The sequence below is a fragment of the Apteryx mantelli genome, chromosome 15, assembly GCF_036417845.1.
Source record: "Apteryx mantelli isolate bAptMan1 chromosome 15, bAptMan1.hap1, whole genome shotgun sequence".
NCBI classification, from domain to species: domain Eukaryota; kingdom Metazoa; phylum Chordata; class Aves; order Apterygiformes; family Apterygidae; genus Apteryx; species Apteryx mantelli.
The window spans coordinates 17,817,606-17,832,202 of record NC_089992.1 but is presented as its reverse complement, the minus strand read 5'-3'; the positions used below and the strand labels follow the sequence as shown (position 1 = coordinate 17,832,202).

General features: G+C 39.2%; 1 protein-coding gene across 1 annotated transcript in view; it reads left to right on the top strand.

Moving 5' to 3' along the window:
• The window catches only part of THSD4 (thrombospondin type 1 domain containing 4), a 414,956-nt gene extending 409,727 nt beyond the window's left edge, over nucleotides 1-5,229 (top strand). The window contains exons 17-18 of the mRNA XM_067305466.1: nucleotides 1,250-1,394; nucleotides 2,883-5,229. Of these exons, the coding sequence (XP_067161567.1) occupies nucleotides 1,250-1,394; nucleotides 2,883-3,025 (288 nt within the window). The 3' untranslated portion in view covers nucleotides 3,026-5,229. The remainder of the gene's footprint in view (nucleotides 1-1,249; nucleotides 1,395-2,882) is intronic.
• The last annotated feature ends 9,368 nt before the right edge of the window (nucleotides 5,230-14,597 follow it).

Sequence of the window (14,597 nt, the reverse complement as noted above, 5' to 3'; positions counted from 1 at the left end):
CCAGTTTGTATCTTCAGCCAACTTTTTATGTGACCTTGGATAAACTGGGTAGCTTCTCAGTTATGGATGTTTAATGGCTACCTATTGCAGAATGCTGGGTTTTGTGTATGGTTTGTTGTACTTAACATCTAAATTCTTAGTTCCATTTAAGTGCTTAAGTCTCCATGGACCTGAGCTGAAGTCCTTACTGTTGGATAGGGAACAATTGAAATACCCTATACAGACATGTAACAAATGTAATTATATAAAAAATTGTGAGAGCGCCATTACTGTGGCTATACATCCATGTCTGTTCTAAAGTGGGGAAAGGTTGTATTCAGAGATGAAAGAAGAAATCTAAGAATAATTTTTATGATTGGGAATATTTTAGTTAGTTTGCTACAGTTAGCTGATTTGATGATAGTGATAAGTTTTATTTCCAGTGTTGACAAAAAAAAGGAAATATGCCAAGAAAAAGGCAGAAAGAAAATATTTTGACTAGTTTGGGGCTATTAAAATCTTAATCATTATAAATGACCCAGTAAGCCAAATCTGAAAGATCTCACTCGGGCAAAATTCCTGAAGTCAACAGAGGATTTGGTTCACTATGGCTAAAAGTGTGTAGTAACTGGCTTTGAAAATACCATGTCAAGCAAGTACAAAAGTCTTTGGCTTCAGAACAGTTTTTGAAGGAACACAGAAATATTTTCTTTAGAAATTCAGACAAGCCTATAATGCTTAGTAGAGCTACTGTGCTGCAGGAAGCAAAAAAGAATTGAGCATTAGAGAAAATGCGATTAAAATTTTTCCTGATTGCTTATAGATTGAGGTGAAAGGGCAGTGGAGGCCAGTGCCTTCAAGTAGTGAAATAAGTTCAGTGCAAGAATTTCTTAAATTAAAAAAAAAGTAAACACTGTGGAAAGAGTAGATTTAAGAGATATGTACAAATAAGCAGAGAACAAGACTACTAATTAGAGAAGCAAGACGCTAATTGATAATACCAGAAAGGGATATTCTAGCATTGTTTCAATTACAATGTCTTCCCTGTTCACTTACATAGTTACTGGCCCTGAAGGCAAGAATGTTTCTGAGCCTTTAACGGAAATTACACCTGTATGTTAAGGACTTTATAGTTAGAAAACAAACAGTGACAAAAAGTGTTGAAGTTGATAAAAGGTGATATTTGGATCTGACTTAAAGGCTCCCATTATTTCTCTCTTTATTTGTACATCTCATATGGTCTTCATAAAATTCAACTTTTGTGTTTCAGTGTTCCAAATCCTGTGAAGGAGGATTTCGGGTTCGAGAGGTGCGATGTCTATCAGATGACATGACAACCAGTACTCAATGTGATCCACAGCTTAAACCTGAAGAAAAAGAACCATGTAACACACAAGATTGTATCCCAGAAATAGGTAAGGAAGGAGAAGGAGAAACTTGTTTTAACTAAGGAACTCCATCTAGTGGAGAAAATATTTAATAATCATGTAAAAGGTTTTTTTTGTTTGTTTGTTTGTTTTTGTTTTTTTTAAGTTCAGGGTTTTGTTTTTACACAAAATACAGGTCTTTTCTGTGGTGTGAAAATAGGTTTTAATTTCTGATGAAAATGTTTGCCTTGAAATATATAAGAAACTGGCTTACTTTTGAAGTTGCTGAGAATGTGAGAAGTCTGCTTCTGTGAAAATGGCACATTTAGGGTGGTTTTTAAGCAGCCTCTTTGCATTCTCATGTGTTTCTTTTGGCAGAGTCTTGTTGCTTTAACCCTAAAACAAAAAAAACCCACGTACAATATACTGTGTTTGGTAAAAGGTTCTACAAGAAACAATTACATTATGTATATTCTGTATAAAAACATAAATAGCAAAACACTGTTTTTCTTGATTTTGAAATTCCAATGTGGCTTCAACTTTTTTTGTAAACATACACATGCCAAGTGTTGTAATTCAGCATTGAAATTAGTTGTTTTTCTCATACAGAGTTGATTTTAACAGTAATAAGAATGGCTAGGGAAAGGAAGACACAAATATTAAGAAATGGTTTGAACTTTTTGTTTACAACAGTTTTCAGTTCAGAATTATTTTTGAACATAGGTATTTGTAATATAATTATTTTAAAAATACTGGTATATGGATACTGGTAAAAATATTTTTATTGTATTAGTGTTAGTTTTTCTTGGTTTAAAACAGGCTTGTACAGAATTGCTCACTGTTACATCTGATTTTAGTGTTTTGTCATTTGGTCGTCTTCTTAAAGCCTCAGTTTCTGTGATCACATGATTTTGTGAAAATATCAGCTATCACTTCAAAACGTTTCTAACCCTATTGATTGTAATAGAAAATTTCAAAATATGAACAGACAGCATCCTAACAGCTTAGAAAGCAGCTGGGAGTGTTAAGAACACTAACTTGTGCTTTTTTTGAATCCAGTTATTTGAAACCAATTATATTATTTGGAGGGAGGGAGGTGATGTATTATTTTCCGATATTTAGACTTGGCAACACTTGAAAATAACATTTGCAGGTTCTGGTGTCATCTTTACACTGCTACAAGTGTTTAGTACCTGTGAATCTGAAAATGAAGTGGAAGGGTACCTAAGTGAAGAAGACTAGAAACCTTCCTATCTTTATGATTCAAGACAAATTTTGTAGAAAAAAGTGAACAATGTAAATGGGGAAAGGTACATTTCTTCCCAGGTTTTATGTATCTTTATTAAATGCAGCAAATCTTTAAACCTTATTCATCTAATTTGTTATTTGCATAGGTAGCCTATTTTAACTTGACAGTGAACTTTCAAATACAGGTTCAAGGGTTTTTACATGTGTTTGTTTTTTTTAAAAAAGATTTTGTTTCCTTGTTGCTCTAATGTTATATTTTTCAATTTCTTTTTTTTTTTTCCTCCACAGATGAGAACTGCAAAGATAAATACTACAATTGCAATGTGGTTGTTCAGGCTCGGCTCTGTGTCTACACCTATTACAAAACAGCTTGTTGTGCATCCTGTACACGTGTGGCAAATCGACAGTCAGGGTTTCTAGGACGCAGATAACAAATACTCTGCAACTCAAAGCAGCAATATCAGTCTTCAGATGGAGTTTAAACAGTGTTACTGTTTTGACCACAGCAGGTTCTACCTTCATAAAGAGATGTTTTTTATATTGCTGAGCACATCAAGACTATGGTTAAATCTCACACCCTTTCAGTTACGCTTAATGAGCAGTTACATATTTTTTAAAATGTTTGTTGTAAAACCATGATCTTTTTAAAGAATTAATTTTTAATGATACTATTCTTTGCACCTATTCATCAGATAATCATATAAAGAACATACCAGCCTTACTGTTGAGAAGTTAATAAAAAGAAAATCAGTCATAGGCAATTATTGGAGATATTTGACCAGTATGGATGCAGCTGCTGCATTATTTCCTGAGTGCTTACTCTTATTTGGTATTTTGGAATGACTTAAATTAGAACAAATCAATGAAACATGCACATCAGAAGAATTACTTCACAAAAACTCAGTCCCTTGAAGACCCATTCATGATCAGTTTCTTAGCACCCTAATGTATGTTTTTAATTACTTCAGTCCATGCATAATAAATTAGTGTTAGTGTTAAGCTCTCTCAGTTGTACTTTTAACTAACTTCCTGTCCTCTAGCAGCAAATATATACACAGTTGACTGCCAAGAAGTGCCTTCATATTTAATTCATAAACTCTTGAAGTTACACTTTTCTAATTGTGTATGGATTTTAAAAGCAATATATTACCCACTAGAGTGCCACTAGTGTCCAGACCTTTAAGGCTTTAGCAACTGCAGCTGTCAGTGAGATTGAGATTTAAGGGTGAGGAGTCTTTGCTGGTATAAAAAAAAGTGAATGTTTCCATCAGCAAAATCTCTTTCCTGTAGGATAGTTATTTCAGTGAACTGGTATCTGGCCTAATATCTTGTCTCTGCACAATTGCTTGAGAACTACCATACTGAAGTAACATGTCCAGACCTACTCTGGATACGTCACCAGTTTCTGAACCAACCACCAAAAGATGTGTCTGTGTTTTATAATAGTCGGTTACTCTTAGTATCAGGAGGCAGTAAGTGCGAGTGTGCTAGCTGAGCTTCTGTAATAAGGAGATCTTAACTATTGACACTTTTCAGGTTTTGAAAGATTATTAAACCATACTTGTCTTTGTAGTCAGTGTTTCACCCAGCAGATTTATTCATACCACCTCTTTTATACTACTCAAGAATGGCTCCAGACTTAGACCTGAATTTGGGTGGTGATTTTTCATTTCCACAATCACTATAATCAGCCTTGGGCTTTGCTAAAGGTAAACAGAATGTGCTATACACTGTGGAATGAGCTATACAGTGCAGATGAAAGTTGTTGTATTATGTGCACGTTCTCTAGCCTTCACGTGTGAGGTCTTTTGAATGTGTGAATAAGGCTGAGGAAGAAATAAATACCTCTGCTTGTTCAATTATTACAGCATATTGCTTTTAAATTAAATTAAATTAGTAAACTATGCATCTACTTCCAAGATGCCTGCTGTCTCGATTCAAAAACAGTTTTGATAATGTATGTTAAGCCACTCCCAGTGGTGTGACAATACAATGATTAAGATTTCCTGCTACTGATTCAGAGGCATGTTTGAGCCTCATTTTGGATTTGTACCAAAGCCCATCCCAAGTAATCAAGCTGTGTATCTGTTTTTATTTCCTTTTCAGTGTTTGGGTGGAGGAGATGTGGAAGAGTAATAGGACAGTGGGAGGCAAAGGTTGCTAGATGTGATACTAGTCACATCACTTTGTGTACTGAAAGCTAGGAGCACAGCAAGGTGGAACTCTTCTAGTCTGACAGCTGCCTTGGCTTGAGACAAACCTTAGATTTTTTTGATTCTGTCATTCATGTAGAATATATCTTAGCCACAATGAACTATTAATGTTTGGCTAAGTGAAACAAGTATTTCCCCTGAAATTTGGAGTTACTGTTTGTGATTAAAATCATTAAATGTCACTGGCTGTTTCTGTATACCTTGGTTTGGGCTTTTTCACTGTAATTAATTGACATAAACAAAGAAGAAAGTGTTTCTGTTAGAAATGCTACTTAGAAAACCTTTCATTTGAGTTCATGAAGCTTTCTCAGTCCTATTCCATTGTATCATGAAGATAACAGAGGGATTTGTGATCATATTGTATACCATAGATTCTTGACCAAAGTGTGATACGGAGAAAGTGCAGCATCAACAACTGTTGAATCCAGTATTCGTAAATACAGATTTTCAGGTGTATGTCTCATTGCAGCAAACCTTGACATACAGTATATAATTTTTGCTGTTGTCTCTTTTGTCTCAAGGAAATGTATCCTGTCAGCTTGAGGGAAATAACTGTTCCATAAAAAGACTTGCTGAAACCCACACGGAGAATGAAATACAGAGAAATAATCAGGTTTGCAAACAATTCCTAGAGAATAATCTGCTTGCACACACTTTTCACTGTGAGGCAGTCAGCAAATACGCAGGCTATCCTGGTCTTTTCTAAAATTTGTTATTTTGCTCTGGAATAAATAGCCATTAGAATACTTTACAAGGATTATTTTCTTGTAGGCTCCATTAAGCTGCCACTGAAGTAAATAGAGCTCATAGAAGCTAAATATCCAATATATGCATACATGTACAATATAACCCTGTATTACTTCTAAGGTGTATAGCTTTGTGAATTGAATGTGGTAAATTATGGTCACAGGCATACAAATTGTTCCTTTTTTTTCCAGTAAAAGGTTTTGAAAGATTGTGGCCAGTTTTCAGATGTGCTAGATAACAGATTTGCTCCACCTATTTAAACATCTGGTGATAAGGAAGCTGTCAGAATTTTACTGAACTTAAATCATTTATCATCTCTTCTCATGTATCAGCGTAACCAAAATAGTTGTTCCTGAAATATGAACTAATCAGCCCTTCTTTCAGCACTTTGATGTAGGAGAACTACCTACACAAAGTAAGTGCCATGCTAGTATTTCACTGTCACACAAAGTGCACTTTTGAAATTGTGACTATAGCAAGCGTTTGTTTTAATAGAGCAGTGCACCAGTGTTAGCATGATGCCTACAGAGGACCTGATTTTACTTTCATGATCTGATTGCAAATCAAAGGTGGCATTAATGAATCCAGTGGAGTTAGATCAGGTGTAAAACCACTATAAGCAAGAACTGATTCTGAATTTGAATGTTACTTTTCTGGTACTTTAACACCAATCAAAATCCCTTAGGTGGGAAAAAAAAAAAAAAGCTGTTCTTGCCTTAAAGATTTTCAGTTATATGATCCAGTAAGACCAGAGTAAGTGTAGATCTACTGTTGTAGATCTTTGATTTGAAGTGCTCTAAGTCTAACTGCTTACAGGGGGGAAAACAGCATGCAGCTTTCATGTCTTGCAGAGTATGAGTGATAAAACCATACTGGCCAAAATCAGCTCTGTCTAGAGTCAGCTCTGTGTCTCAAGCACTTTCCTCCTGGAATTGAGGGCACCAATGCAGGTGGTTATTATGTTATCAAGGGTCTAGCACAGCTAGCTCCTGCTCAATGCCAGCTCTGCCAGATTCAAGCAAACATAGGTAGAATTGGTTGGGTGTAGCTATCAGCACCCTCCCTTGTATGCCAAATTCTGAGAGCATTTACTGGCAGCACTGAATTCATGGGTTTCTCCATTCCTCCCATGAGCTGGGAAACTGAAGAAGATGGTGTGGAAGCATGAGGATTGCTCCTGTGGGAATGACCCTGTGTCTGGCTTGACCAGCCATGAGCCAGAATTAATACTTGCTTTAGGGTTTCTGACCTTCAGTCCGCAGTGCTCTGGGTTAGGGAAAAGCTTGTTAGCAGGCAGTAGAGTGCTGAGGAGAGCAGTGCAGGAGACACTTTTGCTAGTCTGCTAGCCTTGAAGTCCAGCTATGTTGTAAGCTCACTGATTGATGCAAGACTACCTCAGTATACCTGCACAGTGTCGTCTTCACTACATGCATAATCTGTTCTTTTTTTCCCCAATACATGGAGTGCTCCAGCAAATGGAGAACTGTCTATATGAATAAAGTGGCATTTAACATCAATGTAATTTGTTAGATCCCGTCTTTATGACAATATGGTACAGTTCAGAGTCTTGCAGAACATGTTAAGTTGATGATGTGTTAATGCAAAGACATATTTTAGCTTACCTATACAGAGACTTGATAAAAGTGGTCAGTATAGCCCTAACTCAGGTGAGTACATGGAACTCAACAGAAGACCACAAGGGCAGCGAAACTGCCATGGCCTTGCTACTTTGCTTATGTCCGAGTCCTAGAAATCTGCAGTAGTCACCACTGAGGGGGGAAGGAGGTAGGTTTTGGAAGCAACTTATGGCTAATAGAAGGGGAGGTTATGCCTCCCTGAAAGAATATCTGGACTCCACCCTTTATAACCTAGACCACCATAGGTATTAAAAGGGGCTCTCCAGGGCTTTTTATCCCACCCTCTCTCCCATTTATCCCTGCTAGGTGCTCATCTCTTCCTCTTACCCCTCCTTTGGATATGGAGAGCCAACAGGCTCCATCCCTCTATCCTTTGGATGACAACAGTCAATTTTGCCAACATTGCTAAAAAACTCTGAACTGGCAATGTGTTTTTAAGAAATAAGCGTCAGAAATAAGCCCAGCTATTAATAGAGCTGTATTTCTGCCCGAACAATGATTTTTTTTGTTTCCACATTGCCTAGTTTTAAATGTATAACATTAAAATAACTACTGAATAAATTCCTGTGCAATGAACCTGTGATTGCACAGCTATTAAAGTATGTATTGGCCCTTTATTCTCACATCTAACATCTACTGTATAAAAAAATACAAGAATTATACTGTTTACACTCAAATAGGAAATTCATGTATCCACCTGCTTTTTCCTGAGACTTAACACTTAGTGCCTCTAACTCCTCTCCCTCTAGGAGCCTTTTCTGTTTATTGGCCAGATAATTATTTGCATGCCTGTCTGCATCTGGAACACAAAACATGAAATTCTGAACACTGAAAGTAAACTTCCTTAGTTCCTAACAGAGCTTACCAAATATGTTTGTGGGGGCTACATTAGCTTCTGCTTAGAAAATGCAGTAAAATATTTCTTTTAATATCAGAAATGAAAAATCATCCACCAATATAATTTTCTGTATATTTTTAAGAAAACTTTACAGCATTATTAGATCTTAATAGAAATAGTGTGGGTGAAATTCCAACCTGGTGAAAGAGATACAATTTCATTTAAGAGAACTTACACCAGGCCTGAACTTGGCTCTTTTGCTTCTCAGCTTTCAGCAATCACAAGTTGTTAAGAATGTGTTACAAATCTTTTATATTCCCATGTATTTTAATGTATTAGAAGACAGAAACTGCCACTGTGGAGAGGAAGGGAGCTTAGTTATTTCCTTTGAGAAATCAGTAACTTCCCAGTGACAGTCTGTCAGTGCTGCTTGCTGTTTTGTTCATGCTACATTTGGGTCTCTTGAGACCTAGTCCTAAAGTGGCCTTAGCGGGGGGTGGTACAAATGAGCTTTTAAAGCCCCATTGAAGTCACTCAGGCTCCACATAGAGGATCTAGAAGGACTGGAGCCTTAACTGTGTGGATTATTAAACCTGACACTATGAGTGACAAAAAAAACTAACTTTTTTATATGTGTAAAATTATTTCTACTTGACCCTAACCTAGTAATTGATTTTGGCAGAAGGATATACTTTATTATAACTTATTTTGTTGTTATTTGTAAATACAAGATGTCTATGGGAAATATGTATTCTGAGCTGTGTCTATGGAACAAGCCACTGCACCAAAATATTTCAAATATTTAGAATAGGCAGATTTTTATTAAAAGGGACTTAATATGTATTTATTTACATATACCATTCACATTTTGTCCAGCTCTTTCATCATACTAATCTAGCTTTTAATTGAATTTTATAGCACAGGTATTACATATATATTTATGTATATATGTCATGCTGTAAATCCATAATACAACTTTATAAACTTTCTGATTAGCCAGTTCATTGAGTGAATTAAAGGGGAATATAGATGAATTGCTTTCTGACTCGTTCAGGAATATGTATCCATGGCCATGCACCTGAACCAGAACTGTACAGCATCCTTTTCATATTGTATACATTTTCTCTTTGATGAAAAAATGTTAACTATTTTTGTTTATGACTAATTTATTTTTATTATTGTGAAAAATAAAGTAATTAAAGATGAACTTATGTGACATGATGTATTTCTTATTTGGTTGATTTGTTCTTCCTGTGTCATTGTTTCTTGAGAATTAAGCAGAAGTCTCACTAAGGAAATCCTTACTCATATTTACCCTGGGCAAAATATAACCATGTTGCAAAAAGCTACATAACCTATGTTACAACCTTACAGAAGTGCCAGCAACATCTGGATAGACTGTCCATAATAATAATCATACATATTACAAATGAGAAAGAAGGCCATTTCCTGGTGGTCCATCCTCTCCTGTTCATATCCTCTGCAGGTTTGCTCCCTGTATATTCTCAACTTGATTGTCAATTTGCAGAATAAAGCTCTGTCACTTCCCTTATCTAGACTCATCAGAGGAAGTGGTTCATAACATTATGGTTTAAATGCTAACTGGTTAGTTTTTTCTCACTAATTCTTGTGATTTTCCTTTACTCCTCCATAAAGTTGTTTTGCTAGGACACACCTTGCATACCTGGTGTTGAAAACATGGAAGTCTGTACTGCAGTCTCAGCTGCATCATGCTGTCAGTATTCCCAGAAGCTGAATACAAATTTCCTGGAGCAGTAATGCCTGCTATGCCTTCGTTTAGCTGGCATTCTGAGTTTTGGAATCTTGTGATCTTTTTGTAATTGCTTTTGTTTTCCATTAAATAACAAAATACTCCCAGTGCAGATGCAGCTAAATTGTGTTCATACAACAAAACTATGTTTTAAAGTATCCTAGGGTGTTGACAGAATGTGCAGGCTGTAGGTAGAATTTCTGTTGGTAGCTGATCAAGCATTATACTTTTTTCCCCAACTCTTGCATAACTACATCAGAAATGTAGACATTTCATTACAAATTTCATTATACTTTCACTATTAATCAGTGAAATTCCAAGGGAGAAAAACAATACCCAAAGCTTTTTTGGAAATCACTTGTGTATGTCTTTTGATTTTTCATCTTTCCTGTTGTGAGAAATTCCATATAGTTCAAGAAAAGTGGAAGTTTCCAGTATTTAAAATTTTGGGTTTTTTTCCAAAATACATATGTATTGGAAAAGAAAAAAATGTGGTATGCACACAGGATATAGTCCTTAGTAATTAGATTAAGATTTGTATTCTCTCTGGAGGCCATGGGAGAATTTTGTTTGTTTTAGAGGTCCTTGTCCAAGTTATGTTCTGAAATGCAATAATCTTATCCTGCATCAATAGACAATAATGATTGTGAATGTTAGGATAAATACATACAGTACATGGCACTGTCCTATAACTGGATCCTTTTGGCTGACTAAATCAATTTACATGTTTTAATACTGCTGAGTGTTCTGCTTGTGTTCTTAAGTGCAGAGATCACACAATATTGATCCTTACAAAGCAGTACAATGTCAGGTGTTTCCCTAAGCATCTGCTAGGGCTTCAGTTAAACAAATTAGTTTAGTACTTAAACAGCAGAGGAAAGTTGCTAATGAAGCTTAGCCAATGGTATTAACATTTTGCTGGAGGACTAAAGTTCTCTTAAATTTTGTTTGTAATTTACATGTTTAACAATGTACGACCATAACAGTATGGTGGGGAGACACGAAGAACCTTTCAAGCTTCCTGAGGTGCCAGACTTACTGGGGTAAGTAGGACTCTCCCTTAGCTTACATGCAAGGACTGACACAGCAAAGTCCAGAGCTAAAAGCATGCAAAGGTATTTCTAAAATTAGAGCCAAGACTTTGTCGCTAGAGGGCTGCAACTGCTATTTTCTCTATGGACCAGGTGAAAGGAGAAAACCTGTAATATAACCCTACTGTTCTGTTTCCTTAGAGCTGTTGGACAACTGTGCTTTTTCTTACCCTCCATACTCGACAGTTGAAATCATGCCACTATCTCCTTTTGGTGCTTTTAATGCTTGTGTTGTGAACAAAGAAAAACTGGCAGCCTTTAGAAAGAAAGTGTAGATTTCTGGAATCTTAGTGACAGTTAAGTTCATGTAGCTCCTGCTCCAATATGAAACTTCTTAAATAATTTTTTACCTGTGAAAAAATTAATCACAAATCAGTCTGTCTTTTTCTATGTGGGAAAGCACACATTATTTTTGCTTTGTTTGAAGGTAGAAATGAAACTGTCCCATTTATGTTTCATTTGAGTTAAATGGGTTTTGTCGTAGCTGAAGGCAGTGTATCGGCCTAAGTCTGCTTACATGGCACTATTTACAAGATCATCTCAGCTTAATTTCAGAACTTCCTTTCCTTGTTCAAACTGGGCCAGGGTGCGTGGGGGACACAGTCTGTTCAGTTTTGTTCACAGAGGTCACTGGACTGACTGGGTTCCTCACAAGAGACTGCTGGGGAGACGGTCTAAGATCCCTGTGGACAGACCTTGCGAATGCCTGGGGAAAGCACTGGGGCTCCCGTGCTGCCCCGGCAGCTAGATCAGCTGGGCCGGAGGCTGTACTGCCCTGAAGGGCCAGACGCAAAGGAGCAGCGGGCCGAGGCATCCCCACGTAGTCCAGGGGAACGTTGGGCGCCCCCGAACAGGCGTCCTAAGCAGAAAGTTGCTTCAAGTCAGCGCATCTGCGGCTGCTGAGACTGAAGTACTGGGATACACGGAACAGAAACATTAACCCCAGCCCGGCCTGGCTCTTCCATATGCCTGCAGCGCTCCCTTAAGGAGTTCAGCTGTCCTGTAGAAACCTCCCAGCACAGAACTAGTCCAAGAAGCAGGAACGTTCAGTGTGGCCCTCAGCCGCTCGCAGACGCCCCGGGCCAGGCGGGGGATGGCGCCCGGCCCTTGCCCGCTCCGCCGGGCGCAGGGGGGACGCCGCGGGCGGGAGGAAGGGCTCCTACCTGCGGGCCTGGGGCGGCGGAGGCGCCTCTTCTCCCGGCGCAGCGCGGCCGCTCCGCGGCGAGCTCGGCACGCGGCCGCCGCCTCGGGCGCAGGTGCGGACACGCCCCGTCGCGACCGTTAGGCGGCCGTTAGGCGGCCGCGCCGAGCGCTGAGGAGGGGCAGGCGGGCGCTTCGCGCGGCGGCTGCGAGCCGTTACGCGAGCAGCCCCGACCTGGAGCGGAGCTGGAGGTGCGCACCGAGGGGGTAAGTGCGGGCCAGCCTGAGCCCCCTTCTCTGGGCCTGCGGGTAGGGTGGGGGCCCCTGGGGCTGGAGAACGGGGCGCCAGGGCCTGTTGCTCTCTCTGGGCTCTGCGGGCGCTGAGGTTTGCCTCTGTGCTTGCGCCTCAGGGACAGGGCGCTGGCGGTAGTGAAACGCGCTCTTCCAGGAGGCAGCGGGGCTGTTCCCGTGGGCGCTTGTCCTGAGGAGACCACCGCAGCGCCCTGCGGCTGCCTCGGCCCCGGCGCCGGGCCCCAGCAGGAGCTGTGGGGTGAGCGAGCTTGTGGAAGACCTGCTGAGACCAGGGCGCTGAGGGGTAGGGCAGATCGGTGAGCTGCTTACGAGTGGGGGTTATTCAGAGCTGAGAGGTGGAGGACTGAAAGGACATGCTTTGCCACCAACTGTAAGTTGCTTTTCTGATACCTTGGGGAGATGAGGAGTGAAGCAGGTTCATGGCAGAAAACTGGAAAGGGATCTTTGTGTATGCTGAGGAAAAAGCAAGAGAAAAACTTTACAAGAATAAGACCACCTGTGGCCCCTCAGTAAGAAAACAGAAATAATAGTACTACTCCAGACTGTCTAGTAGTTTGGTGTCTGGATGACCTGTTGTGCTGAAGTGGATAGGTAAATGCTGGGTTATTTTACATGTGAAGTACTGCATGGTGCTTCCTGTGCCTCATCTCAACACCTTGCTGCAGTGCAGGCCAAACTAAATACCAGGGTTCTTCATAGGCGCTGGTTGTCCCTGAAGGGGGTGTCAAGGGGGTGCCATGCTTTGTGAAAGTGCTGCGGGTGCTTAATGGATGTCTGGGCTTAAAAAAAAAAAAAGTCGAACTTAGACTATTGAGCTGTAAAGTTACTTGATAATAAATTTACTTCTTCTATGTGTTCTTTAAAATATCAATGCAACATTTACAGTCCTGTAGCGGATGCTGTACCTGTTTTCCTCTCATCTTTGTTCAGAAGTGGTATCTTGGCCTCAGTGAGGTGGTCACAACACGTGCAACAGGTCATGAGAGCTTTCAGGTCTGAGTAGGATGAGAAGGATTTAGTATTGGCAGGGACTGCCCACTTCTGCCCATAGGCAAAGTGGGTTTCCTCCTTTCCATTCCTCGTGAGAAGAGTGGGCTTTTGTTGTTTGCTGTCTAAAGATAAATATGGAGTCAGTAGCCAAAGTTATTTAAGCCCTGGCATGGAACCCTGCACTGATTAATTACTTAGTGCAAAGTGCTGATCTCTAATTCCTGTCTTAGTGCCGTGCTTCCATGTCAAATTTTAGTTTGTCAGTTTGGAATATCCTTATACAAGTAGTTTTTATACAGCTACGGCTAACCATGTACTCTCAAAAACAAATGGAAACTGAAGGAAACCATTATCGTAGAGTAAAATCAAAGAATTAGTTTTAAAAGAAGCAACTCAAAAACTTAATTTTGGCTCTCCTCAGATTCCAGTTCCAATAAAAAATAGATACTGGGAAGTTGGCTTTATTTTGCTGTCGTATTTTGTAGTACAACTAGGTTGATCTGAGCATTGACTGAGAATCAGTTGGTTTCTTCGTGTTTATTTCATTTATTTGGGCTTTTTGGCGGTGTATATACAAAGAGAAAGAATGTAGCCTTATGCCTATTTCCCCCAAATTGTTAAATTCTTAATCAATCCTGAGGAGTTGCCCCTTAATCCTCTAGGTGAGCCAACCAGGACATTGCACCCAAGATATCCTTCTCTGTAATCAAATCGAATCCAGCTACTGGAAAACTGCTCTCTTCTCTCTTACCTATCACAGGAGTAAGTGACAGAGAAAAATCCCCAGGATGTAATAAGGAACACTCATGATTTCTTTTGGTCTTCCCTCTTTTTCTTAACAATATTCAGTAATGTGTGATAACCACAAAAGTCATGTTATAGAAGCTTTTACAGAGGAAAAGGAGGGGCAAATGATATTCCCACTGTCGAGGATGCCTGGAGTTCTAAGGATAAGTAGCTCAAAGAGAGCAAGCCACTTATTTACATGAGTTTTTATAAGTTTCTGTATCCTAGCTGAAAACGTTTCTGGAGGCACAGTCAAACATAATACTCCCAGAAATGCTGCAAAGCTGACAGTGCTAAAAAAAACAAGATGGTATTATTCACATAATACCTTCTAGTATATCACATTAATTATTGAGAATTAATCCATGAAATTATCTGTTGTTTTTTTTCTTAACTATTCCTCTCTTTACTAGGGAGAAGGGAAGACCTTCACTAAAACTTCCTTTTCCTTTAATCCCCCTGCCCTTATAAACCCCCT